Raw genomic sequence first — 26,971 nt, 5'->3', positions numbered from 1 at the left:
TTCAAAATCTTACTCGACGTGAGTTGTGCCACTTCTTTAATCTTGGCTCACCACGTGAGCCAGGAGCCCCTGCAGGGCACCTCCACGCTTTGCCACTTCCCACTGCCTGCAGCCTCTGTAGAGCCCTACAGCTGCAAGGAACAGGGCACCAGGGCAACCCACAAAGGGCTCCTTCCCCAGGTGGGAGAGCTGCCTGCTGGAGCTGTACACAGCATTCATTCGGTGCTAATGGCCAAGGGATTTGTTTATCTCCTGGCTGCTGGGGGCTGTACTGGCAGGAAAGCAAAGCAGCAGCTCCAGGACAGATGCGCACCAGCAGAATGATGGCAGTGATGCTACCCTGGGATGAAAATCAGCCAGCAGAATAACAAACCATCCCAGTGTAAGCATGCTGCAGTCCCAGCAGTGAGCGTGCAGAACAGGTAAAAGTCTCTCAGCCTCATTCCCTGTCTGCTTTAATCACACCCAGACAGCGGATGGTGGTGGAAGGGGCAGCCTGGAAACACTCCGTGGTGACACACACAAAAGAGAGCAGTGCCTGTGCAGACTCCTGCACTCCAACACTACTGGGCGTCGGAACCACGTGGGTTAAGTGCATTCACTGCAGGCAATGCACTTTAATGATTCTGTAGCCTGAGGACGCTGCCCCTTCCATATCTGTCTCTTATCTACACTCCTACACCTTCCTACTGTAACAGGTGTCTGCTAACAGCTAGCACACATGTTGCCCTTCCATTCCTCCACCTATCAGCCCCAGCTCTCCCCCAGTCCCAGAGTGTTTGGCCCTCCTTCCCCACACCTTCCGATCAGGGTGACCTTCTAAGCTGCCATCAACTCCTCGAACCTTTAAATGAGTTCAGATAGAAAACGGTCAGGAGTGTGAACCAGCTGCAAATAAAAACATCCCATCCTGCCTTTATCTGCTGGCTTTCCTAGGTTCTGCCCATCAGACTCGAGGACAGAACCCTCAACCATGGAACAGCGGCGTTTGGAAGCATTTACACAACAGAAATGCCATCGAGTGGAGAATGAACCAAGCCCTTTCTTGCTCGGCCTGTTAAAAGCTCTTCTGGCTGCTTATAACTCCTTTTTCCTTCCTGATGAGCTGCACTGCACGCACAAACTCTGCACACACAGACTCCCAGAGGACTTGCAGTCAGTTTTTAATCGCTGTCAGGGGCAGGCAGGAGGAAACACCTGCCTACAGCTGGGTGGTGCCTGGAAGCCCTCGCTCTCTTAGCAAGCTATGAACGAGACGATTTTGCTTCCTATGAGGAGGAGGTAACCATCGGCAGAGCTCAGCTTTACCTCAGAACAGCCGACTGGCTGTAACAATACACCCATGACTCAGGTTGTGGCAGTACCCTTCAGCTTGCTGGCATCCATTGGTGGATTGCCCTGCCCTGCAGTTCGTTCAGATAACAGAGAGCTGTGTCTGAACCAAGGAGATAAGGAAGTTCTGCTCAATTTCTGTACCAAGCAGACAGGAGGTCGTGTGGTACGTGGTATGTAAGGTAACTCTGGGAAACCTCCACACGAGTACCACAATCTCCCTAAAGGGTGGCTTCCAGAGGCTCTTGCACAACCCCTACGAGCTCCCCTCGTTGTTCAGCTCTGCTCTCTCTTTTCTTCCCCTGCCCTCAGCCCGCACCCCGAGCGAGGAGGGGGGGGGGGGGGGGCGGCGGGGAGGTCACAGAACCTCACCGACGGGGAACACACAGACGGCCAAAGACCGCCGAAACACACCCGCGCCACTTCCGGTCACCCGGGCGGGGCCACAAAATGGCGCCCCCGCGCAGAGCGCATGCGCACGCTATCGACTTCCGGTAGCGGCGGGGTGAGCGCAGCAAGATGGCGGCGGCCCAGGGCGGCGGTGGGACGGCGCGGCCGGAGCTCGGCCCAGAGGCGCTCGGCTCGGCGACCGTGGAGCCGGCGGTGGACGCGGCGGCGCCGAACCCGGCGGTGCAGCGGGCCGAGCTGAGGCCGCTGATGGCCGCGTCCATGAGGCTGGGGGAGTCGTGGTGAGCCCGGCCGGCCCTCCCCTGCTGCCCTGTCTCCGGGCTGGCAGCGGGCTGCCAGCGCTGAGGGCCGCGCCGGGCCGTGTGTTGCAGGTACCTGCTGGCCAGCCGCTGGTTCAGCCTCTGGAAGCGCTACGTGGGTTACGACAGGTGGGACGTGTCCGGAGTGGGCGACCCCAACCTCTTCCCCGGGCCCATCGACAACTCGTGTCTGCTCGGCGGTGAGTGCGGCCCTGCGGCCCGCCGAGGGCTGAGGGGCTGCGCGGGGCTCCCCGGGCAACGGTCGCTGTGGGGAGGGAAGGATTGTGAGAGAGCCGGACGTTAAGCACATCTCCCTTCCAGATGGGGAAACTCAGAGCTTAAAGGAGCACCTCATCGCCCAGCTGGACTACGTGCTGGTGCCCAGCAGCGCCTGGCAGAAGCTGGTTTCGTGGTATGGCTGCATCGAGGGACAGCAACCCATCGTGAGGAAAGTACGTGTGGGTGGAGCCTGGTTTCCTCAGCATACCTTTGTTATCTTATCTCTGGGGCCGAGGCTGATTGGATGGAGTCCAACAAGACCAAATGCCAGGTCCTGCACTTCGGTCGCAGCAACCCCAGGCAACGCTATAGGCTGGGGACAGAGCAGCTGGAACGCTGTGTGGAGGAAAAGGGTCTGGGGGAGTTAGTTGACAGCTGGCTAAACACGAGCCAGCAGTGTGCCCGGGTTGCCAAGAAGGCCAAGAGCATCTTGGCTTGTGTCAGAAGCAGTGCAACCAGCAGGAGCACGGAGGTGATTTTCCCCCTGTTCTCCGCGCTGGTGAGGCTGCACTTCAAGTACTGTGTTCAGTTTTGGGTCCTTCTCCACAAGAAAGACATAGAGGTCCTGGATTTTGCCCAGGGAAGGGCAGCGGAGCTGTGAAGGGTCTGGAGCACAGTCCTGTGAGGAGCGGCTGAGGGAACTGGGTTTGTTTCCTCTGGAGAAGAGGAGGCTCAGGGGAGGCCTTGTCTCTCTCTGCAGCTCCCTGAAAGGAGGTTGTAGCGAGGTGGGGATCACCCTTTTCTGCCAGGTAACAGTGGTAGGACGAGAGGGAACGGCCTCAAGTTGCACCAAGGGAGGTCAGGTTGGACGTTAGGAAAAAATTCTTTTCTGAAAGAGTGGTCAGACACTGACACAGACACTGGGGAAGTGATTGAGTCACCATTCCTGAAGGTGTTCAAGAAGAAGGTAGATGTGGCACTGTGGGACATGGCATGGTGGTGATGGGTTGATGGTTGGACTCGAACTTGGAGATCTTTTCTAACCTTATTCTGTGGTGTTTGTTTCACTAATTGTGTGTTGAAAGAATAATGTCAGGTTGCACTTAGCTCATTGTCTGAAATAACACGACTTGCCAGTGTTGGAAGTGCCCAAACCCTCTCTATGGATGGGTTACACGGGGTGAGAGCCATGAACTTTGTTCCAGTTACCTTTGTACGTTTATGATCACTGGGAGCAGTGCGGTGCTTTTGTGTTGCATGCATGTTTGGGCTGTACTAAAGCATGCAGTCTGTTAGTCAGGCTTATTGGTCTCATGGAACAGAACAGGGCACTGGGATCAATTACCTATTAGTGCAGATGGGTTGGGGACTTTCTGTGCAGTTGAACTTGGTTCTTGTTTTCTAACCCAAAATTCTGGCACTCTGAAATCCAAAAAGAAGAGACGTGTTTGTGGTTTTCTTTTATAAGCTTGTGAGGTGTTTTTCTTCTGCAAATGTAGTTATGAATGCATTCTAAGTATGTAAGCCATTCTGAAAGGTAGAATCACAAGTCACTCTTCTGAAATCTGTTGGTTTTTACAGGTAAAAGGGGTTTTGCTTTTGTTTTAGTCTTGGCTTTTCAGATCAAGTATTCAGCACCATAATTGTTGAGTGCTAGAGCTTGGAGCAAACACTATTTTGCAGACAAACAGTCTGAGTTATCATGGCTCAAATTAAAAATAACTTTTTTTCAAAGGTCTAGAATTGCTGCAAGAACTTCAGTCTCTGTTGTTCACCTGCCAGTTGCAGTGAATTTTGCTGTTAAAAAACCACACACCTAGAAATATAGCAGGATGGTTTGTCTGTGGGATGTGGTATTCTGTTAGAGAAAATAGGAAGTGAAAGGTCAGTGGGGTACACCAACCACAGTGCTGCACATGGGTGTAGCCTGGTTGGTATCTAGTGACGGTGTTCTAGATGGTGTTGGAAGTACTTAGGCACTGGAATGGGCTGCCCAGGGAGGCGGTGGAGTCACCGACCCTGGAGGTGTTCAAGGAACATTTGGAGGTTGTGTTGAGGGACATGGTTTAGTGAGAGCTATTGGTGATGGTTGGATGCTTGGACTGGGTGATTCTGTGGGTCTTTCCCAACCCTGGTGATTCTATGATTAGATTTGTGATCCTTGAGTGCTCTTTGCCTAAACGGAGATCAATTCACACATCAGAGTATCTGTAAAAATAAGATTTGGAAAGAAATCATTTCAAGTGTCTTCATAAATTTACAACCTGCTTCTGTCCTGTGTGTCGGGTGATTGGGAGCACATACAGGAGGGTAAGGCTAGATTTATCTCTAGCTCATCTTATTTCATATTTCCAAGCTGTTTCTCTGTAAAAGTCCCACTACAGAGTATAAAGATGTACAAAATATGGAGCAGCGGGGTTTGAGTGTTCATAGCAGTGTGGGTATGTGTTGTGCTTCGAGTGCGCTGCCCAAGGGGATGCTTTGGCCAGCTTAGTACAGAGAGCAAGCTAGCTGGCCAGAGCTGTTGTAGCAAGGCTGATGTCACAGGGAAAAACTTCTCCATCTGCTATTTCAGTGGAATATGCTGTCAGTTTCCTAGGCTTTCTAGCTGCAGAGCGCTGTGCAAGTAACACGTTAGTTCTTCATCTTATTTGCTTAATGGGGTGAATTTTGCAGTATCTTTCTAAGTTGAGAAGGATCTCTTTTCCTGTAGAATCTTAAATGAACTAAACCTGGACTTTTATTCACATAGATATGTGATATCACTTTTGCAAGCCGTGTTGCAGGATTTCAGGATTGTGTTGCATGTATTTCTCCTCAACAATAAGAGAAGGAAGTGAGCGTAGTATTTAAATGAATAAAATGCAAGCTTGAAAGCAACTCACTTGTAGGCAGCCATGTGTAGTTAAACAATAATACTGGTGGCATCACCATAGCACAAAGCTGGGAAGTTAAGTGTGAATTATGAACTGAGTAGTTCAGTATTGTGCACCAGTGAGCTGAAAGCTGGTCTCAGGGTAAAGAGAAATACTTGGTATTTTACTTTCATATGGGGGAGGGCAGTTGTTGTCCCACGGTACTGTGAAGCTGTAGCATCAGATGGTATGGATGCTCTCAGCTATTTTTTTTTCCTCTTCCTGTTGCACTGGTGTTGTCATATAACTGGCCTCTAAGATGTGCTTCTTTTCCTGCTGTAATATGATTTTAAAATCTGTAGATGAAGAGGGATGTCTAATCTTGCAGAATGCCTTATTATCATTTGTGTTATTTTGCACCTTCTTTCTGTGTGCAGGTGATGGAATTTGGTCTGTATGCGAAGCACTGTGAAGTTGAAGTTTATCCTCTTGAGCTGAAGCTGTGTGAGAGCAGCAGTCCTTCCAATGTGATCAGCTGCTGCTTCAGCAGAAGAGATAGCGTTGGTAAGTAGCTCTCTCATGCTTTAAGCTGTTCTGATGCTTTGTCAAGAGGTGCTTTGTACCTTCCAGAGCAAGAAAGATGTGACTAGAGCAAGTCTAGCAATAAGGTGGTCCAACTGGAGCATGTGATCTTCGAGTAGGGCCCGAGGGATCTGTGGTTAACCTGGAAAAGAGAGGCCTTTGGGGGCACCTCTTAACAGCCTCACAGGACCTATGAGGAAGGTTACTGAGAACACAGGAGGCGAGTTCTTTACTGCAGCACAAAGCAAGATAACAATAGATGGCAGTCATAATTTGAAACATGAGGGTTTGTAGCTGAGTATAATGAAAAAGTTTTCCCTGTCAGAACAGCTGGATGTTTGAACAGAGCCCAAATGGGGATTTTCCTTCCTTGCCAGCTTTGAACACCCAGCTGGCTGTGTCCCAGGCAGCCCGGGCTGAATGCAGTGTTGACTCAGCTTTGAACGCTCGGATTAGGAACACCCTGAAGTTTCTTCCAGTCACAGTGACTCTTCGTGCAGTGCAGGGAGTTGTCATTAAAGGCTTTGCAGAACGTGTTGTTTATTAGCCAGTGTCCTCGAGAAACCTCTATGTCACTTGTGTAAAGCAGTTCAGTCTTTTGTTTTTCCTGTATGATTGCTTCTTCCTCAAGTGTGAATGTTTTAGATGTCTTCTCAGTGGCTCTTCCTATGCTTCTCTGCTTCCTGAAACGTGCCCTCTGTGTAATTCCTGTATTTTCACATGTGAAAATGATGGATTTTGGCTGTAGTTTGTCTATAAAGAGGCTTCTTTCAGCTTGCTGGTGATAACTGAAAGCAATTCCTTCTTGAACCTGCATTTCCAAATCATGGCTCTTGCACCAAAGTTGTCCTTTGGGCAGGAGCATCACAGTGGTTCTGAATGCTATTGAATGGAGGGCTTGGCACACACGTGTATGACTGAAATAACTGCATTTCTTTTCTTCACTCTAAATGCTAGAGAAGCTATAGGAGCAATTGTAACTCCTGCAGTGCACCTCCTATTCAAAAGCCTTTGACAGACAGTGATGCTAGAAGACTGGCTTTCCATTTTTTTTTTCCTCCAAAAGTTCTTGTGTTTTAGGAGTTTTGGTGTTAACTTCTTTTTTTTCTTCCTGAACAGCCACTCTTGTGAAGGAGGTACGGAAACTATTTAAAATCCCAGCTGAGAAGGATGTGAGGTTATGGAGCAGCCATTTTGATGGCTCTTACGAGCAGCTCAGCGAGCTGGGTGTCACTCTGGAAGATGCAAACATCTACCATGGGGAGGTGAGGGGTGTATTTATTTGTCAGTGCTCGTGGTAAATGTATTCTGATGTATTCTGATAACGCTCAGCAATTTGCTGTGCAGGCTTCCTGGAGCAGTGCTCTTTGTCTGAAGTTTTTAGATGGTCATGTACTGTTTTCTTTCCATGTCAAGCACTTCAATCACAGTTATCAATATTTGCTCTACTGATGACTTTGCGAAATGTACAGTGGATTTTTTTTAGTTACTTTTTTTTACCTGAACTCTCTTTCAGCTTGTCCTAATAGAGGTGAAAAATGAAGATGGCACGTGGCCTCAACATCCTTTCCTTGCAAAGTAAGAGTAAAGTAATGGCTTTTGTTACTTAGTTCAGCTTGTTTGCTGAGTTTAGTGAGCGTGCATTCCCTGTGGAGGCCCAGTTATTGGTGGTTATTGTGAATGTATTTGTCTTGTGTGTATTGGAGGATGTCAAATCTTCAATATCAATGTCCTTCAGTTGCCCTACAGCTGGTTTCTTGTTTTAGCAACAGTCTCTGTCCTAAAGCCCATTTCAGATAGGTTGTGTAAGGATTAAATAGCTTAGGTTTCTGCAGTGCTTAGGAGACAGAAGGGCTATTTCTGTTGAGCTAGCTTATTTAAGAAACTACCTCTGTAGACTGCCCAGGAAAAGTCTGTAGTATTCTACTGCTGTAGGAAAAAAACAACTGCAGCATGGATTTCCAAAGCTGCCAGTAGTGAATACTCCACATTCTAGTGGAGTTCCTCCTTAAAAACAGTATACAGACAGCCTGACAAACGTGCACCTTCCACCCCCTGCAAAAAAACAACAGCTAACACCCCAAAAAAAAGGAAAAAAAAAAAGAAAAAACCCAACCAACCAATTAGAAACCTGGAAATACTGCCATGAATCTTTCTTCTCTAGAGAAGACATGAGTAAGATGAGGGTGTGCTGAAATACTATGTGTATGTAGTAGAGTGTAAGTTACGTGCAGTGATGAGAAGTGACTCTTCTTCACTGTTACACTGCAGAAGGCAAAATCCAATGAATTTGAGGCCATCAGATTTGATACTGATAAAGGAAATGTTTCTCTGTACAGTGCAGTTCAAATGGCAGCAGGTTTCATAAGTTGCTCCATTTGAAATCAAGATGCTACTGGAGCCATGTTTGAAGAACAGGGCAAAATGGGATTGTTAGTGAAACCTGTTTTGAAATGATTCTGTACTTCAGAGATGGGGAAATGGGTTAAGAGAATGTCCATAGGGTCACATATAATTTACATCACACAAATAGATCTACATTTTCTCTCTTGAATCATTGACACTGCTCTCTATCAATCCATTTTTTCTTGCTCTATGCTTTCTTTTCGCGTCAACCATAATCTTTTCTGAAATTTATTTCATTTCCTTCCCTTTTTATGGCATATCTTCATATAAATGCTCTGTCACTTGTAGTCTGTTTGGTATTTGAATATTCTCCAACTACTTTTCATATTTTATTGAGAATCTTTAACTTTTTCAGTACTTCCTTTCATTAAGATTAATTTATGAGTCCTAAGTGAAGCATTGCCAGGATCTCAGCTGTTCTTATGAGCCGGTAAGGCTTGCTGACCTGGAGCACAGGGTTGGGATGTGGTTTGTAATTCAGAGGGGAAGGAGGATGCTGAACTCCACCACGGCGCTCTGCTACTCGAAGGGAGGAGAGAAAATATGATTCTTTCCTGTTCACTGAATGTACAGTGCTATCAGTAAACTTCTTTCTTCCCAATACACTCTCCATTAAAAATGTTGAGGATTTGTTGCTTAATTCACCCATCTTAAAACACACATCATTTTTTCTTCGACTGCTCTGTCTTGCTTTTTAGGCATCTGTTCAACCTTATGCACCATTCAGTGATGATGCCAGAAATTGTGTGATTTAAGGCCATTGATGTGTTTTGCATGCACATCATGCCATAGCTCAATGCCCTTCTAAGTTTGAAACTCTTCTTCCAATGGACCAAAGCAATGGACCAAAGACTTCATGGGCAGGCCTTCATTTCCTGACTTTCAAGTACATGTGCTTGCAGCACGTGCTCTGCTTTGGGTAGCACTGACTGTCAGTTCTGCTGGAGAGACTCTTGCATGTGAGAACTTTCTAAGTGGCATTTCATGGTGGCTGTTTCTTTTCCAGTAAATACAAATTTCAGCTTTTCTTGCTCTTCCTTTTTTTTTTTTGTTGAAGCATTTATAGTGTTTTTGCTTTTTTGGATCCCTACTTTATAGAAGGACTAATTTTACCATGTGCTCTCAAGGTATCCTCAGCTGAATTGGAATACTTTTCTTGCTTATGCCTTCCAACCGCTTGAAAACCTTACATTTTTTTCTTAGTTTTTATTTTCTTTTTTTTTTTCCAAGCACTTCATCTTGGCAGCTTTTGAGGGTTTTTTTTTTGCTTATCAACCATATGGCCTCACAGTTTTTGTACTACATTAATCTTTGTCTTTATGCTGCTGCTCTCCAGATTTCTCTTCCCTTGCCATTTGTGTGGGTTTTCAAAAGGTTGCGTGGTAGAGCTTGAAATGCCTGACTTTAATTGGCAGAATGGGGGCAATGTGCAGCAGTGCTGTGAAATGGGAAGTTGTACATTTGGGGTTTCTCACTGTGAGCCCTGAGTGTGTGCTGGACTCTTGTGGGGCTGCGATTCCAGTCCTGGCAACACATGCAATGTGAGCTCCTGTAGCAGCCTTGAGGCACGTATCATAATAAAAAATAACCTCAGTGGTTCACCAGGGAAATCCTGAGTGTGAATCAGAAGATTTTCTTCTCCTAACTGATGTACTGGTAAGTGGCATGTGAAATGATAGCCTCCTTTTAGGTTGTCAAGAAATGTGGTAAGTGGGTTAATGAGGTTTCAGAAGGCATCTAATGGATCGCTGAACAGTTGGCGGATGATTTTGGTACTGGAGAACTTAAAAGTGTTACATCGATGAGAAAATTAAAGGTGATTTGAGCACTTAAAGTTCTGTGGTGTATGAGAAACGGAAGTTAAATAAGGAAGTCCACAGGCAGCACAGATTGAGATAGAACACAAGCCAGTGCCCGCAAGAAGCTGAATCCAAATGCTCAATGCTGCAAAATGAAATGTGAGTTTCTGACTGCGGCGATTATTGGTGTTTCAAATTGTTTGTGGTCTGCTGGATTAAATTGAACCATGTTGGCTGTCATCAGTCACCTCTGTTTCCACATGCCGTGGCATAGCTTCCAGGAGGATCTATCTGCTCCATGATCTTGCCAGGCACTGAGGTGAGCCAGGCTGGCTTGTAGTTCCCTGGATCTTCTTTTTTTTTCCCCTTTTTGAAGGTGGGGGTTATGTTTCCCCTTTTCCATTTTGTGAGAACTTCACTGGACTGTCACAGCTGCTTAGATACGGTAGACAATGGCTTAGCAACTTCATCCACCAATTCTCTCAGGACCTTCAGATGCATCTCATAAAGTCCTATGGACTTCAATACATTCAGGTTCCTTAGGTGGTCTTAAACCTGGTCTTCTGCAGTAGGTTGTTGTTCATCCTCTCCTACCTCTGGCCTTTGGTTTGTGCATGCTGAGCAGTGGCTGGAGCACTTCTCAGTGAAGAGTGAGGTAAAAAATCAGTTGAGTACCTCAGCTTTCCCCATAACCCAGGTAACCAGGTCCATTATATTCTCAGGGAGTGTTTTCTCTGCCAGCCTAAATTACTACTGCCCAGGTTCCCTCTGTCATCTCGTATGTATACTGCCTTCCCAAACAGCTTGGTTCTGTGCATCCCCTCCAGTACCCCCAACCTCAGAGTGCTGAGGGTTGCTGTGTGCATGGCATGCATGCCACTATAGTGGTGTGCCTTGCCCCCAGGCGATGGAGTTGTATCAAGCAGCTCAGTGACAAACTGCTGTGTGTCCACCCTGATTGGTTCTTGCTGATTACCATTCTGCTTGGGTGGATGCTTTGGGTTTTAAGTAGAGAAGAACTGACCACCTTGTTGCTTTTAACATGAGGTGAGCCTTTTATGATGATTAAGACTGTAACTTTTGTTTGTTTCGAGCTGGTTTATGAGTAAAGTTAGATCTTGATGTCCTGTTACTTGTGCCATCTGAAATACATTCTTATTTCGGTCTGGCCAACAGATTTTGCTTTAAACAAGAATTGCAACTCCTGCTTTCCTACTTCTGTCTGATGTTTCTGTTTAGACGTGTTTTTGGAAACATGATCACACAGATGATAGCAGTGCAATCTGTGGAGGGGCTAACTGTAAAGTGGCATGTCCTTGGGGTTTTGTGGCAGGTAGTGTTGGGGCTGATAAAAGTAGCAGCACTGTTTCTACTTTTTTCCTTTCTTCCAGGTCAAGCTCTGCAACTAGCAGAAACTTTACTACCTCTTCAAAACCGTCAGCAAGTTCTTACTCCACAGCATCTGCCATGTCTGTCATTACTAACGGTGATAGCAGCAACTCCTATGGACTGAGCAGCTCCAGCCTGGGCAGGGGGTAAGAGCTGCAATCATCTTCTGTGTTTGTCCTTCATGTGAATACTGCTGCTCTTCCTTGCCTGTATAGAAAGGGACTGTAATGCTGCCTGGTACACTTGAGTAACTTTAACCACACCTTGTTTTTGAGGCAGTTAGGTTCTGCTGTTCCCTGCTTACTTAGAAAAGTAGTGCATGTTCTGGTGCTGCTAACTGCTAGAGCTTGGCCTGATTTTCAAAGGACTGGGGAAATGAGAGACAGGATTATACTCTTCTCTCCATCTGCCTGTGTGATAGCAGCCTTTCCAGGCAGAAACTGTTAATTTCCTTACTAGTTCTAACAGCTCATCACATGAGCTCTTGCACTAGGTTGCTACAATAGGATGGAGGGCTGTGTACTCGTAGACAGAGGAAATTAAAGTGTTCTGAGGCATACATTAATAATAGACCCTGTAGTGATTAATGTTTCCAAAGTTAGTGTGTGTATCTCATGATCCTGGTATCTAGTGCTAGCCACTGTGAGGCAGCAGAAACATGAAGGCTGGTGCCTTTCATTAATCAATTCTTTTACTCATGTTTGATGCAAGTCTTCAAAAGGACCAAGACTGGGTAGACTCATTGTGGAGTACTTTGTGCTGTCTTTCTTTCAGAGGTTCTGGATTTGCCTGCAACTCTTATAGCAGCAGGGACTCTGCTTCCCTGTCCCAACCTGGCCTTTGTGGACTCAGTAACCTTGGGAATACCTGCTTCATGAATTCTGCATTACAGGTAACGTTTGAAAAGAGCATTCTTCAGAATTAAGCACAAGAGCCATCTCGTGGAGATTGTGAATCAGAATCTGTGGAAAGAAAAGTGCTTATGCAGAAATGATCTGATGTGGAAAACATTTTAACCTGCGTGTGCAGCATTGGTGAGATGAGCATCCAGAACTGTGGTCTCTTGCAGACTTGGTGTTGTCAGGCTTCAGCATTACACTGAGAAGCTTTTCTCAGGTTGATGAAGTGTCAGTGGGAGTTACAGAACAAATTAACCAAAAATTCCTGAAGGAAAGCCAAAGAGCTGCAGACCAGAGAGCCTTAAGAGCAAAGAGTCTTACTTCTGATAAACTGGTAGAAACTGCTCCAAAGAGAAGGATTGCACTTGTGGGCAGATCTGCTGCATGAGAGTAGCCAGTGTGGCATCTGCAAAGAGAAATGAGTCTTCTGAATGCTGTAGCCTTTGGTGTTTTAATTTGTTTTCCAGCCACGTTCCAATTACAGTAGTTACAGTATCCCACCTTCCTGAGAGATTATTTTTTATTATTAAATACTCTGTCTCACCAGATTTGTTCAAAGATTTAGTATGTGTTCTGATGTGAGAGTTGGATTTGTTTCTTCACTGTCACAGTTTTATTGTCCAGTGCAGTAAATTCATTTCCCTAATGATTTTTTTTTTAGTGTCTGAGCAATACCCCTCCTCTGACTGACTATTTCCTGGAAGATAAATATGAAGCTGAAATAAATCACAGCAACCCCTTGGGGATGAGAGGAGAAATTGCAGAAGCCTATGCAGAACTCATTAAACAGATCTGGTCTGGGAGACAATCTCATGTGGCCCCACGTATGTTTAAAGTAAGTACTCCGTGTTCTTACAGTGTTGCTCTTTGGCAGAAGCTAACGTGCCTTCCCCAAATTCTGCTGTCTTGAAAGCACTAACAACAGAACTGCTCCAGTGTTATTTCTGTTTTTAAGGAGCTACTTTTCAGAGTATGGGGAAGGAAGAACAAGTGAGAAAGTAATGTCGTAACCTGGAGTTGGCTGTTGCTTTTTACCATAGTGCCTTACTTAGTTAATGACCTTCTAACCCGAGAGCTGTTTTTATATGCATCACCATGCTGTTGCTACAAAACTAGGCAAGGTCATGAGCACTGACAGCTATTAATTTTTAGCAGCATGTAAGTTATAAATGCAAAAATGGAACGATTAAGTAGAAAGCAAAAAGCATTTCCTTGTCTGCTGTGTTATCTGTTGGTGTTTGCAGTGCTTCAGCACAAACTGCTGCTTCCAGCTTAAACCCTGCAATATAGCAGTGCTGTGCAACCACCCTAGGAAAACTTAAACTGTTTTTTGTTCTAAATATAACCCAAAGATGCTCCAGGACAACGTAATAAAAGCATCAAAGGAGAACAGTAAGAGTTTGATTCTGTAAGTGCAATCTCAGTAATGCAAAGAAGAACAACATCCCAAATAGATGAAATAAGCAATGAGCTGAAATTGTGAATTCACACTGTTTTGTGTGGTGTAGTCTCTAAGCTGAGTTATATGCATTTGAGACCTGAAGCAAAAGTCCTACCACAGAAATTGTCCTCTGTAGGGTCACAGGTAGTTCTGAAGCAGTTAGATGTTTTTAATGTGTGCCACTTGGAGTTGGTGGTGCACCATCTATCTGTATTAAAATGGTTCTGTAAACTGTTTGGAGGAAGTAAACAGTAGTGGGCATCTTTAAAAGTGTCTTAGTGTTGGCTGTTCTTATTTAAGAGTGGAATAAATGTTGCTTTTTGTTTCCCTGTGCAGCATTACTTGTGATTTTTCTATTACTGCTGATGAGTGACAGTGTTTAACTATCTCAGCCCTTTGGTTTGGATTTCCTTGCGGTTGTCCTTGTGATTATAACATACTAAACATAACTCTGGAATCGTGTTTGGTGCCATGTGTTGGTGAGAAGATGAGTGATGGTCCTTTGGACAGACCACTCCTTCAGCTAGTTGCTGAATGGAGTACCACAGCAAAATCTGTTGTTTGCAAAAGAGGAAGGCTAAATGGCAGTGCTGTGATATGGCATTTGTGGCATGGTGTAGCAGAGGTTGTGTTTGGCTGTGGTGTTCCTGGCTCTTGCTACTCCTGTTGTATAAGCCTGTTATATCTTCTAGGCTTGTACCTCTACTGTTAAAATAGCTGCAGACTACTGGTGACTGCTGGTTTCAAATTTAGCTTTGAGCCGATCAGTGTTAGCTCTTCTGCAAGCATTTTCAGTCTTGCAGTACACCTTCGAGATGCTGTTATGCAGTAATTCTGCATGGTGGCTGTAGGCTTCTCAAATAAAGTAAAAAAAAAAAAAAAATGCAACATGCAGGTTTGTGAATTAATATTCCTAATTCAGATTTCCATGTCAAAGCAGTAAATACATTCTTCTCCCTTAATAGTTCAGGGATAAGGTGAAAAATGGTTGGTAAAAGTAATCTTGGCACCCTCTACTCTGTTAACATTCAGTTCTCTGGGGTCTGCTGCTAATATAAAGCAACGTGGGGTTGGTCTCTGCAAAAGCTAAGATGTGTTTTTATTCCACTGTCTTTTGCATACAGCTTATACTTGTCCCCTCTAACTCCTCTGTTATGTTGCAGACACAGGTTGGCCGGTTTGCTCCTCAGTTTTCAGGATACCAGCAGCAAGATTCCCAGGAGCTCTTGGCTTTTCTTCTAGATGGCTTGCATGAGGATTTGAACAGAGTGAAGAAGAAACCTTACTTGGAGCTGAAGGATGCCAATGGCAGGCCCGATTCGGTATGATGCCCTTTACTTGAGAACAGGGCAACCAGTGCTTCTGAAGGAGTGCAAATTGGTTTGGTGATGCTTCCTGCCCACCAACCACACTAATGCCCTCCCTGCAAAGCCACTGTACCTGGGAAGGGAGAATCCTGTTAGGCTTTGTGGCCTAGATGGTTCTTCATGATACCTTGCAGCACAGAGCTGTTGCTCTGTATTACAGCAGAGCTATGTTCTTCCTGCCGTGCAAGAAAGTACCTTACCATGCCATTCTGACATAGGTTTTCAGTGGAAAAGAAGGAAGTTTGATCTTGTCATATAAAAACTAAGTACAAGTAGACTGCAGTTACCACTATAACCTTGTCTCTTGGCTACCTTATGCCCACTGTCAACTTCCAGGTAGCTGGGGCAGCAGCTGTCAGCATCAATTTGAGGCAAATGCTGACTGTCTGTGGACTTTGGTGGGAGTGGGGATGCACGTGGAAGTGCCGGGGTAGCTCTTAAAAAGTTGTCTGGATGAGTGCCCTGGGGTTGTAAGCAGTGTTCTGGTAGGCAGCAGTCAGGCAGGCTGGGCTACTCAGGTGTGCTCCCTTGTGGCCTCTCGATGAGTGGAACCCATGAGCTGTTACACTGAGCAGATTGTATGAAAGCTCTGGACAAAGCAAAGCAAGAGCTAAGTTTTATGCAGACTTGAGTCACTGTAACGTGGTACTGCTGTGGATCTTGATGAATTCCTAACGGTTGGTGAACCAGCTGCATCTTCTGCACAGGCTTGTCTTGATTTTTCCTCCTTTCTGGCGCTGTGGAATGGATATAAAAGCAGTTTTACACACTTGGGCTCCAGTTACCTGCTCTACAGGGGTACAGCAATATACTGACAAGTGCATAATCCAGAGTAAATACACAGTCAGGGTGGCAGTAACGCTCATAAAAGCCAGGTAAAACAATTCATTTTTTTAGGAAGTGTATGTGACTATTTTTCCACTTAGCTAAAAATAGCTTATGCTTCTTTGCTTCCATCCCCGTGCTTGCTGTGCCTCGTGTTTGTGAGAGGTAATACTTAATTTCTTTTCTTTCTATAGGTGGTAGCAAAAGAAGCCTGGGAGAACCACAGACTGAGAAACGATTCTATCATTGTGGATATTTTTCATGGTCTTTTCAAGTCTACCCTTGTTTGTCCCAAATGCTCCAAGGTTTCTGTGACCTTTGATCCCTTCTGTTACTTAACCCTTCCACTGCCTTTGAAGAGAGATCGTCTCCTGGAAGTGACCCTGGTATATGCAGACCCACAGCGCAGACCTGTCCAGGTGAAGCATGACCAAGGCCTGAATTTCTTTATCTGAGTCTCCTTCTCTTAGGTTTTAAAGAGGTGGCTTAACTTTTCCTGTGGTGAGCTTACCTATGTGATACACTGCTCTGTGAAGGCAGTAGTGTGTTTGCATGGTCATGTTTACCTTGTGTGACCTTGGAGAATGCAAAGGGGAAGCCTCTCTAGACGAGTAGGGGCTTCCAATTTCAAACAAATGGGGGAAAAAAATCTCTCCTGCAAAAACAGGAATGATTTGATTGCTTTTAAAGCCTGCTTGTTTCTGAGATAGACATTGATATCTACTTTTCTTTCTCTTTATTTCAAGTGGGCCTGTAGGTGGGCACACACAAAGTAACCTTGTAATTGCCATGCTTGTGCACAAGATCTGGGGCACCCAGAAGCCCCAATGATAGACTTTTACCAAAGGAAAGAGCAAAGTGGCTTTTGAGGTGTTGCTTGGCAATATTTGCATGTGTTGTGCATTAGAACCTTTGATTTATATAGAGTGTAATCTTGGGGGTAAGGGGTTGGTAGGCGCAGTGCAAATGTATGCTAAGTTGGCAGTGAATTGTCATCCTGCTTTCTGTACAACCATGAAATCAAGGACAGCTGCACTCATCACCAAGGTTTTGTGAAGGGAAAGAACAGAGGAGGGATTCATTGAAGAGATGAGTAACATAAATGAGTAGCGTAGAGACTGAAAGGGTAAATTGTACTTTGAAGAACTGAGATAAAGCGAAGTTGCAGCAGCTGGAGCTCTGCTGGTGGAATTGGCTGTGTTCAGTCTCACGTCCCACCTGCTGTCCCCCTGACAGCAATTCTGTGCATTTTGTGGTCTCCCAGTTGGAATCCCAGAGGTATGCACTGCTACCTTTCAGCCCTGGTGTGTGACATAGGAGAAACAGTGTCTCCACTATGTGGGTTATGCTAAGAGAAAGTGAACTGTAAGCCTGTGATGGTCACAGGTGAGGGTACAGATGGATGGCATAACCAAGAAGATCCTGGTGGATAACAGTGAAACGTAACTCCTTTTAGTCAAGGCAAGTGTGCTCCATGTGGCTCCCTACGAGTGTGTGCCTGTCTGTCCTCCGTGTGCCTTTGAGTCCTTCTCTGAACCATGTGATTCTGATTCTCAAAGGAAGAAAAGATGGCTGTGACCTTCAGCAGAACTAGACATTCCAAGCTGTGTTTGTGTATCCATGCTCTTTGTGTACATAGGTTTGTTTTGCCTTTGCTAAGCATTGTTCTCTCTCTCTTTAGTACCGGGTCGTGGTGCCAATGATGGGGGCCATCTCAGATCTCTGCGAATCACTCTCCAAACTTTCTGGGGTTCCTGCAGAAAACGTAAGGATAAATGCAACGTAGTAATATTGATAAATCTTTGCTCTTCTAGAGGCATTTGGATGTCTTAGTTTTTAAATATATCGTGAGCTGAAGGATATATTTCTGTTACTTCTCCACCAGGAGTTTGAATGCAATTTTTTGACTGAAAAATATTTAAAATATATATATATATATGCATGACAAACATCTGTTTATCCACCCACCTCCCCCCTAGCATTTCTGACACTGTAATTTCTTAGTAACATGAGATGCTCAGTCTGTTTGGAGGCCACTTCCCCTTGGATGCCCTTGTAATAACAAAGGAATTGGGTGAGCTTCTTATAAAGTGAGTGATGTTGTAGGTGATGGGGGGGGGGATTTTCAGTATACCAGTGTAAAACTTCACTTTATTTCAATGAGTTATAGTGGTGAGTGGTCTTTGCCTAAAAGACCTGTTGTTTCCAGCAGACTGATTTGCAGCTGTAGAATCGTATCTCCTCAGTACTGCTGTAAAATCAGTCTGATACTTGCTTTGTTTTTCTGACCCATCTTAATGAAAGCAGCTGATGAGCTCCTGGTTCTGTTATGGAAAACAGCACTGATGCTACAGGTGCTGAAAATTCTCATGGAAAAACCAATAAAGCGTTGCTTTAATTTAGCTTGCATGAATTTATGTAAATATTTATTACAATCTCTTTGCAACTCTCACTTGCTGTTCTAGATGGTGGTGACAGACGTGTATAACCATCGGTTCCACAAAATCTTCCAAGCAGATGAAGCTTTAAATCATATCATGCCAAAAGACGACATCTTTGTGTGAGTAAAGTGGGAAGATGCCACGATGCAAAGAGTGCTACGAAACATTTGCTTTGGTTTCAGGATATAAAACCTTAATCCTTTTTTTTCCCTCAAAACCTAAGTCTTTCTTTAGACCCTTTCCATGTGGCTCCTGCTCTTGGGCCTCAGACCTTGAAATAGGGCCCCTGGTTTATGCTCCAGATCAGTCCAACGCCTTGGGTGTGTTGTTAGGGTGGAGTGAAGCCTGAGTTGTTGCATTCTGCTTCTTGTAACACCCAGCTAATCATGGCAGGGGTCTTGTCAGACTAGCGCTTGCTCTGCCTGTGTCCAACTGTAAAGGACCACAGGCAGACTTGCCTTGGGGGATGTGGGTATGTATGGTGAGGCTGGGGGTTTGGTTGTGCTTGTTGTTTCCAATGCATGTGGTGGATGAGATGACCTGGGTCGTCTGGGTGGAGAGCAAAGGTCATGTTGCTCTGTAGCAGCTGGTAAAAAATGGAAAATACTGCACATGAAATGCAAGACAGACTTTGGGGTTAGCTGCTGAGCCTGGAGCTTGTGAGGTCCAATGAGACCCTCATCAGAAGCCCCCTGTTTCTCCTGTGAGGATATTCCAGTGCGAGCTTGCTGTTTGCATAAAAGCATTGTGCAGTGATGTCCTCGGATGCAGTGAATGGGATGCTGTGACATGCTGCTCGGTGCTGTTCTGTCCTGCCATCCGTTGTGAACTCACTGCTGAGAAGTCATGTCAGACTGTTTCTGAAAGTTCTTCTATCAGTTGTTTCCTTCAATTGCAGCTGAAGGTCAGGCTGGCTAAGGTGCCTAGGAAGGGCAAGAAGCACAGCCTTCCATAGATCTTCCCTTAACTCCAGCATGGAGATGCTCCCTGCTGTCCCTCTCCCAGCAGGGCACTCTTCCCGTGACTTGGAGGAGCTAGGAAATAGCAACAAAAATGTTTTCCTATGTGTAGCCTGTTGCATGTTCCTCCTCAGGGAGCTGCTGTGTCTGAATTTATCTCTGCTCCTGCACCGAAGGGGAAGTGTTAGCTGAACTGCAGCTCCACGTGTTTTTATTTGCAGTCACTGTGTCCTTGCATGCAGGCCTAACTGTAAATGAGGTCACACTGTGAGTCATAGCAGTGAGCTGACCCGGGTTAAAAATAGCCCTGCAAAAAAGAGGAGAGGCAGCAGCAGGAAACTTGGCTAATCCTGTTTTTCCATGGAACCCCTCTCAAGATGCTTTCAGTGGCCTGGAGCACCTCTCCTATGGAGGCAGGCTGAGGGAGCTGTGGGTGTTTAGCATGGGGAGACCTCACTGTGGCCTTCCAGTGCTTGAAGGAGCTTATAAGCAGGAGGAGGAATGACTTTTTACGTCATCTAATAGTGATAGGACACAGGGGAATGTCTTATCTATTCTTTCATACAGCTGAGAAATTCTTTCTTTCTTTCAAGTCAGTGAAGAAAACTTGAGTGCCTTCTAGAAAGTATTTTGTTCCTTTGGGTTTAAATTACCTCCAGCTCTTCAGAGAAGGGGTGGAAGAAGAGTTGATTCTTATGACCTGAAGCAGAGCTCTGTGTGCCTGCAGAGTCCACACAGTGTTTGTCATGGGAAAGATCCTGTTGTGCTGAGCAGTGGTGTAGTTGGGTGTATATGCTGTCTGCACTGCGTGATGCGTCTCTTTTCTGTTCCTGAAAGAAAACTCTCTTTGTATTGATTAATGAATGGGAGCAGCTGCCTGCTATTAGAAAGTATGTGTCATGTTTTTACAGCTACAGCAGTTTCATCCAAAATTCACAACTTAAAAAGCCAAGGAAGGGGAGGTTAACACTGTTACCATCCGGTGTTTCTTTTGCACTGCATTTACAGCGGGTGTTGCCACAGAATAAACCCCGAGAAGACATTCTGTAGCGTTGAATGGGGCTGAGAAGGTAATGATTTATATGCAGAGAACTCTGTAGGCTGTTTGTTTACTGTGGTAGGAAAACACTGTTTTTCCCTAAGGTCTGTTCAAATCACTGAAGTGCCTCATGTAATAACGTGAGTCACGGAGAAGGTGAGGTTTCTAATATTGCTGCTTCTGTTAGCATCAGATGAGAAAGCTGCCCCATTTCAGAACGCTGTGCCTGCTGTGCAGCAGACCTGATGGAGAGACACGGCAGCTCTCAGCTGGGGAGAGATGTGCTGGAGAGGGAGATCTGCTTATGACGTGGTGTGTTCTCAGGTACAATATTTGTGTGGTGTGTTCTCAGGTACAGACCCCCAGAAGGGTTTGAAGTTGATGTACATAGCCCAGGATATGACTTGAGGACCACGAGCTCATTTAAATTAAAGATATTTTCTACAATCATAAGGCCTTTTGAATTTAAATGTGTGCAATATTCACCATCTCAGATACACAAACTATTTCCTCTTATGTACTGACCATCTGCTCTTATTTTCCCCTCGTGTTCAATGGTTTGACCTCCCTGCTGGCATACTGTAATGAATACATCTAATCACCATGTTGTAGGTAATTGAAGTTAGATGGAAAGTTTCTTTCACTGGAAAGAGCTCAAAAGTACAAGTAACCACGCGATTCAAGACTGAGTTTAATCAGTACAGCATATTCAGAAAGATTCCTCAGGTGCACATCCTCAAAGTTTGTATTTAAAAACTGCAGAATTCTCAGTGGGGTCCTGTGGTGGTTTTCTTTGTCCCTATGGATTTTGCTGGCTGTTGTCATTTGTTTCTTCCTGATCTCCACAGCAAGAAAACAGAGAAGCTGTGATGAACTGAAGTTCATCCCTGCCTCTTACCAGTGTTTAAATCCTCCTTTTAACTGTGCAGTAGTGTGCTCATCTGAAACGTACTCCACCCTCCCACTTGAAGAAGCAAAACAAGGTTGTGTTAATAGTTGTCTGTGGCTGTTTGCTAGAGCTTGAGACTGCAAAGAACCAGTGTGCAGTGCCTGGGGGAGCTGTGGAGCCCCAGGGCTCCTGTTTCACCAGCAGCTGCCATCCCAGTGGGTGTCCTCATGCCCTGAGCCTGCTGCTCAGTGCCCAGCTGATTGCCCTCTGGGTGGGCAGCAGAGCAGGAGGGGCAGGCTGCCCCTGCTTACAGGACTGTGGCATTGTGCTATTGCTTTTTACCAGTACTTTTCTTGGTATGAGAACTGGGGCTGTTAGCTGATGCCCTGGTGACTGTTTTATTTTCTTTTGTACGAGAAATAAGGTGTAATGGTTTCTGAAGCTTTAGGGCCTTGTGGTAACTTAACCTGGCAGTTTTTGCCTTCTCTCCCATTCTCAGCACTGCCTTAAGTTGCCTGGGGATGGAGGTGTTTCAGTATCAACATTCAGTCTCCTGCAGTATTTTCTCCAGTACTGCTACTGAAAGCAGTAGCCAAATCTGGGGCTGCATATGAGAGCAATATCCCATTGCTTTGATAGACTTCTGATTTTAGAGGACTGCATGCTAGCCAGTGAGCAGCATGCATCTCCATTTGGAAAGCAGGGGACATCTACCATAGATCTGTGCCCCTCAGGGTGCACGTTGGGTTTGGGTTTGTTTCCTAAATGAACAAAAAAGGCAGTACTGGTATTGGAATTGTTGCTGCCCTGCTTTTGGCAGCAGGACGTGTGATTCCTTGCCTTCAGATGTAGGTCCCTGCGTGGGTTGCTTTCTGAGCAGAGTGTCATTTCCTGTGCAGTGCTTTGCTTAAAGTGTCACAGAGTGGAACTCATGGAGCAGGAGCAGCATTGCAGCTCGGATGTGCTTTGTTCTTTTACTGCCAATTGCTTGCAGAAGGAAGGGCCTGCTGGCACAGGTGTTTAAGTCTAGAGCACGCTGTTGAAATGAGGAATATTTGAGGGAGGTCCTGTACAGATAGTGAGCTTGCACCTTCTAAAAGAGATCTTAGTGGTGAGAAGAGCTGTGTTTTTTTCCCCATTTTCACTCTAGAGACTGGGGAAGACAGGTCAGCTTTGTGACCTTGCAGTGCACCTGAATGTTCTGAGACATGCACAGTGAACGGTCACCTCCTGCCAAAGCAGTGGGAGATGTGGAGTTGTAATGGAGGCAGGGTAAGGAGACTGCATGGGCTCCATTTGGAATTGAAGCTGAACTGACAGTCGTTCTTAAAATATCTGTTCTGGATGGCTGTGATGTGCTTTTCCTTCCAGCTGGTCTGTTCCTGGTTTACTCATTCTTGCAGCGTATCACCTATTGTAATAGTAAAAGAGGAAGGAAAGTGAATGTTACCAGACTCCCTGGTTTTTAAGTGATTTTAAGTAACTCTCATATGCATCCCAAAATGGATCCAAGTGCAAGAGGACAACAGCACACATGGTTTTCTCCAGAGAAGGAGGGTTTGGAATTATAATTCTCCAAGCCTTATGCTCTTCTTTCTCATCATGACAGGCTTGGAAATGAAGTATTGCCTTGCTGCAAGATTTGGTAGTATTTAGCAGCAGAGCCGAAGTAGGGTACATGCTGAAATAGTGTTTTGTTCTAGGATATAAAGTAGGGCCTCTGGCCTGACATGTGGCACAGTGGGACTAACCCACTTCTCACAGCACTGTGAACGATTCTCTGGAGGCGTGATATTCCTGTGGAAGGCCAGGGAGATCCGTGGCAAATGACCAGAAAGTTACTGTGTAAAGGTGGTCTGCAAATCAATTTGACAAAATGAGCCCAGTGTGTTTGTGCTGAACGCTCTCATTCTCCAGGCTAAGCAGGGCACAGCGTTCAGCACATCACTGCAATGCTCACTATTTCTTTCCCTTAGGTTCCGTGAAGTCCAGCCCCACTATAGGACCTCCGGCTCCCGCTCCAATCTAACACCCCCACATGTACCATGCTGGTGATGTCACATCACCCAGAGATCCTGCTGGAGCTCGGAGCCGGCCTACAAGGGGTCAGGTAAGTGCCACCCAAAGGCAGCCTCCACAGCTCTCCTCTACGTGGGCAGGGCTCAGTATTTCTTCTTAGTTCCTAAGACCTAAGAAGAAAGATGCCTAGATTCATAGATGTCTCTGATCTCTTAGCCTGGCTAATGGGGCGTGTAACACAACTTGTATTGTTTACACTGATGATAGTCTCACAAATTGATTTGCAGGTCACCTTTAACCTTTAAAAATCACATAAAATATATGTTTGGTTTGCCATGTGTACTATACTTTTTGCCTTCTCTTACAACACGCTGTGCTCTACGTTTGGGTAAGATCATGGTCTTGAAAACCATAGCTGGCTGCAGGCAGGGCAGGTTTGTCACCATGACAAACTACAGCAGCTATTGCACTGAGTTACATCAGCAAAGTGGCCTTGTGTGACATGCTTGAGATAGGTGAGACTGCAGCAGTCTGATCTAGGGAAGTGGTTGGAAGTTGTTTGTTTGAAATATCCTTTCTAAACTGTGTTTCTTTAACTTGGAACTTAACTTTAACTTGGAAAAATGATGCTGGTTGAGTTCCCTCATCCTTTTGCTTGTTTTCTTGGTTGACCTTTGATCCGTGCAGTGTTTTCCAGTTGTGTTTAATGTTATTTACATCACAGCATTTTGGAGAGAGTTTTTGGATACCATACTATAGGATGATGGTTTATATATACATATATTAGGTTGGCATTTAGCTGAGAGCCTTTTCTGCTAGTAGTGGCCTTTCATGTAGTCCTTCAGTAGTTTTTCATGCTCCCGTGCATTTGCTTAACATTAATATACTGGGGGACAAAATTAGCTGCTTCGTTGCTCGGTGCCTCCTTTCTGAGTGGCAGCCATAGCCTGAAGCTTCCTGATGCTGTTCTGCAAGATGAAGGCTGGTCAAAGCCATCCTGATTTACTGTCACTTAGCTGTTTTCAGGCACTTTGCAGTCCTGTCATGAATTTTAAAGGCAGCTGGCCAGTACCCATCAGTTGTACAGTCTGATGTAACCCTATAGGTTTATAGTATCAGCTCTGCTGGTTCTGAGACATCTCTAATGCTAGAGTAAAAGCTGTTCTGTGATGGAGTAGGCAGAGGGCCACTCTCCTAGTCAGGAGTTTGTGAGGTGCTCTTTTGGGGAGTGTTGCAGGGGTACAGCTTGCAGGCTGTTTGTGAGAGATGTATGAGTAATCCTTAGCTTTTTTCAATCCCATCTGTGCCATCACAGAGGCAGGGCTTCGTTCAGGACCTGTGTGAGGATGGAGTATTGCTGGGGGCTCCGCTAATCAGCATTGCAGGTGGTGTGAGAGGCAGTCATTGGAATGCTGAGGAATGTGGGCACCTTGGGCATGCCATGTACTGGTCTGCTTTGTGGGAGAACAGCCCAGAGGGTGTCCTAGAACCTGGAGTTAACTGTAAGTGATAATCTGTGACTGAGTGTTACAGTACTAAGTGAAAGAGTTATCTTTATAGTGCTGTTTCTCAGGAAACTTTGGGATCTCCAGTGTTGTTGTTTGCCACTGACAGCATAGAGAACATCAACAGCCATTCTTAGAGAGCTGTTAGATCCACTTTTTGTCTCTTGTGTTCTTGGAGGGGTATTCTTCTTCGTGGCCTCCAGCTGGGAGCCAGGCTTTTGTTTAAGTAGAACGGAGCAGAACTGCAGCTCTGAAATCTCTTCCATTCCATGCTCTGCAAGGTGTGCTGAACACAGGGACAGAAACCTGTTTCTTGGCTCTTGCAAGAAAGGAGGTGGTGTCTCTAATGTGAAAGAGCTGTTGGTATGTCCGGACACGTGACTGTCATCCCAGTTATGCATAGTGACAACTTTCATGAAATCTTTCTTTTTCCAGTTCTAAGATCAGCCTGGGACAGGCGACTCAGCAGGCTAAAGAGCACCATGACTTGGAAATCCTGAGGATAAGTCCTTTGTGATGAATAGTCTTGAAGGACACATAGGGAGCAAGAAATGCAGTAGAATAGCACCATGTGGTTTCTTTTGACTCTCCTATCTGAATATCTGACTTTTCTGTTGCATCCAGCAGCACAAATTGCATCTCAGTCTTCTCATGGCTCTCCGGAGCTGCTTTTCTTCCAGAATGTTTTTTGCTGTGTGTACTGCTCCTGGATTTCTCTGTAAAGTGCATGATTCCAAACTCTTGGTTTTCTGAAGCCCTGGCTGGTTGGTGATGTAAGCTCAGACCTGGGATGGTACAGGAGGCTGGGGGGAACGTAAGTCCTAAAGAACTGAAAAGGTTTCTTTCTTCAGACAGAGCAAACGTTGTCTGAGTGATCTAAAAGTTCACGTAGTATTTTCTCACTGATACCATGATTTGATTGAAGCAACGTCTGATTGTCACAGTTATGTTTGAAGAGGTGAGTGATAACACGGATGTGAATTAAGAGCTAAAGGCAGAGGGAAGGTGGCAGTCAAGCCAATGGCAGGTACGTACCCTGTGCCATTGTGAGCCATGGGAAGCAGGCAGGGAGCAGCTGTGTCTGTGGCATGAAGGCACAGAGTACAACCCTTATTGTCCTCCAGCGATCCTGTCAGAGAGAGTTGTCGGACTGACTTGATATTGGTTCTGCCTGCTGTGCTTCTTGGCAGTAGAAATAACCTGTGGACATGCCTGTCTTTCAAACAGATATGAAGTCTGCAAGCCAAGTGAAGATGGCTCAGAGTACATTACTTTCTCTGTTTACTTTCGGGAAAAGGCAGCGAGGCAATCCAGCAGCACTGCAGGGACTGTGCTCTTTGGTCAACCACTGCTGATATCTGTGCCAAAACACAAGCTCACTGTGGATCACTTGTACAGTGTCGTTTTGGAGCGGATCAGGTAAGTCACATCTGTATCTTAGTGCAAAATTCTAGTGTTAGCTTACTGAGTTAGACTGTAACAGGATCACTGCATCCTTTTTTGTGGAGTACCAAGCAGCATTTGCATTGTGCTAGTGCCTGAAGGCCACGGGGACATCCTGAGGTCCTGGTTGTCTGGGCTCTGTAAAAGCTGACTGTGAGATAATACTGGTGGTGGTCCCATGGGAAGTTACCTGCTTGGTGCTGCAGAGCAGATCAGGAGCAGTGCTTGGGAAGTGTTGTGAGGGCTCTCACCTGGGCCACCATAACTTATTTTTATGTTTTCCATCTAACACCTGTTAAACGTGGTACAAGCAGTTAGAACATAGACTTACTGAGTTGGTTTTGTTTGACTCTGAGAGCTTTTGATGCTGTGTATAAGGAACTCCGGTTCGCTGAGGGGATTGACAGAGAGGGTACAGCTGTGATGTACAGTTTTGTTACAACTGTGTGATTAAAATGTTCCCTCTGTTCAGTCGCTATGTGAAACTCCCTGTGGCAGAAGAATACTCTGCACCTTGCCCGGACAGAGGAGCATGCAATGGCTCCAGCAGTGTGGCTGAAGGTAAAGTCTTTTCAGAATTACTTGGAAGTGTTTCAGCCTTGTAGCTCTTGTTATCGTGTGATTTGTGCTGTGTGTAATTAGCTTGAGCTCCTGCAGATAGTTTTTAGCTCTACGTAACGATTATATAGCACTGTGACATAGGTCTGCCCTTCTATGAAGACAATGAAATGCAGCCTTCGTCAATTCTCTTTTGGGTTGTTTATTAGAGTGTGCTGTCAGATAGTGTGATGTGTTAACCTGTGTCGATTGAGTATGTTTTGTCATGTCTGACAGTGAGATGTGAACCCTGATGTT

General features: G+C 45.5%; 2 protein-coding genes across 3 annotated transcripts in view; one reads left to right on the top strand and one right to left on the bottom strand.

The window, feature by feature from the left end:
- The window catches only part of LOC101747452 (serine/arginine repetitive matrix protein 2-like), a 500,571-nt gene that overhangs the window by 397,595 nt on the left and 76,005 nt on the right, over positions 1–26,971 (bottom strand). The gene's annotated exons all lie outside the window — the stretch shown is intronic.
- USP4 (ubiquitin specific peptidase 4) overlaps positions 1,829–26,971 on the top strand; it is a 31,194-nt gene continuing 6,051 nt past the window's right edge. Inside the window, exons 1-15 of one of the 2 annotated variants that reach the window (NM_001006134.2) lie at positions 1,829–2,021; positions 2,112–2,239; positions 2,361–2,491; positions 5,551–5,677; positions 6,815–6,960; positions 7,212–7,273; positions 11,292–11,435; positions 12,064–12,181; positions 12,850–13,023; positions 14,793–14,951; positions 16,016–16,240; positions 17,503–17,586; positions 18,287–18,381; positions 25,901–26,092; positions 26,589–26,677. In NM_001006134.2, coding sequence (NP_001006134.2) covers positions 1,852–2,021; positions 2,112–2,239; positions 2,361–2,491; positions 5,551–5,677; positions 6,815–6,960; positions 7,212–7,273; positions 11,292–11,435; positions 12,064–12,181; positions 12,850–13,023; positions 14,793–14,951; positions 16,016–16,240; positions 17,503–17,586; positions 18,287–18,381; positions 25,901–26,092; positions 26,589–26,677 — 2,044 coding nt within the window. In that variant the 5' untranslated portion in view covers positions 1,829–1,851. Of the gene's footprint in view, positions 2,022–2,111; positions 2,240–2,360; positions 2,492–5,550; positions 5,678–6,814; positions 6,961–7,211; positions 7,274–11,291; positions 11,436–12,063; positions 12,182–12,849; positions 13,024–14,792; positions 14,952–16,015; positions 16,241–17,502; positions 17,587–18,286; positions 18,382–23,125; positions 23,260–25,900; positions 26,093–26,588; positions 26,678–26,971 lie in introns of those variants that run through there. The other variant, XR_001468553.4, reaches the window with a different exon arrangement.

The sequence above is a fragment of the Gallus gallus genome, chromosome 12 (genome assembly GCF_016699485.2).
Source record: "Gallus gallus isolate bGalGal1 chromosome 12, bGalGal1.mat.broiler.GRCg7b, whole genome shotgun sequence".
Taxonomy (NCBI): Eukaryota; Metazoa; Chordata; class Aves; order Galliformes; family Phasianidae; genus Gallus; species Gallus gallus.
This window is presented reverse-complemented; position numbering and strand designations above follow the sequence as displayed.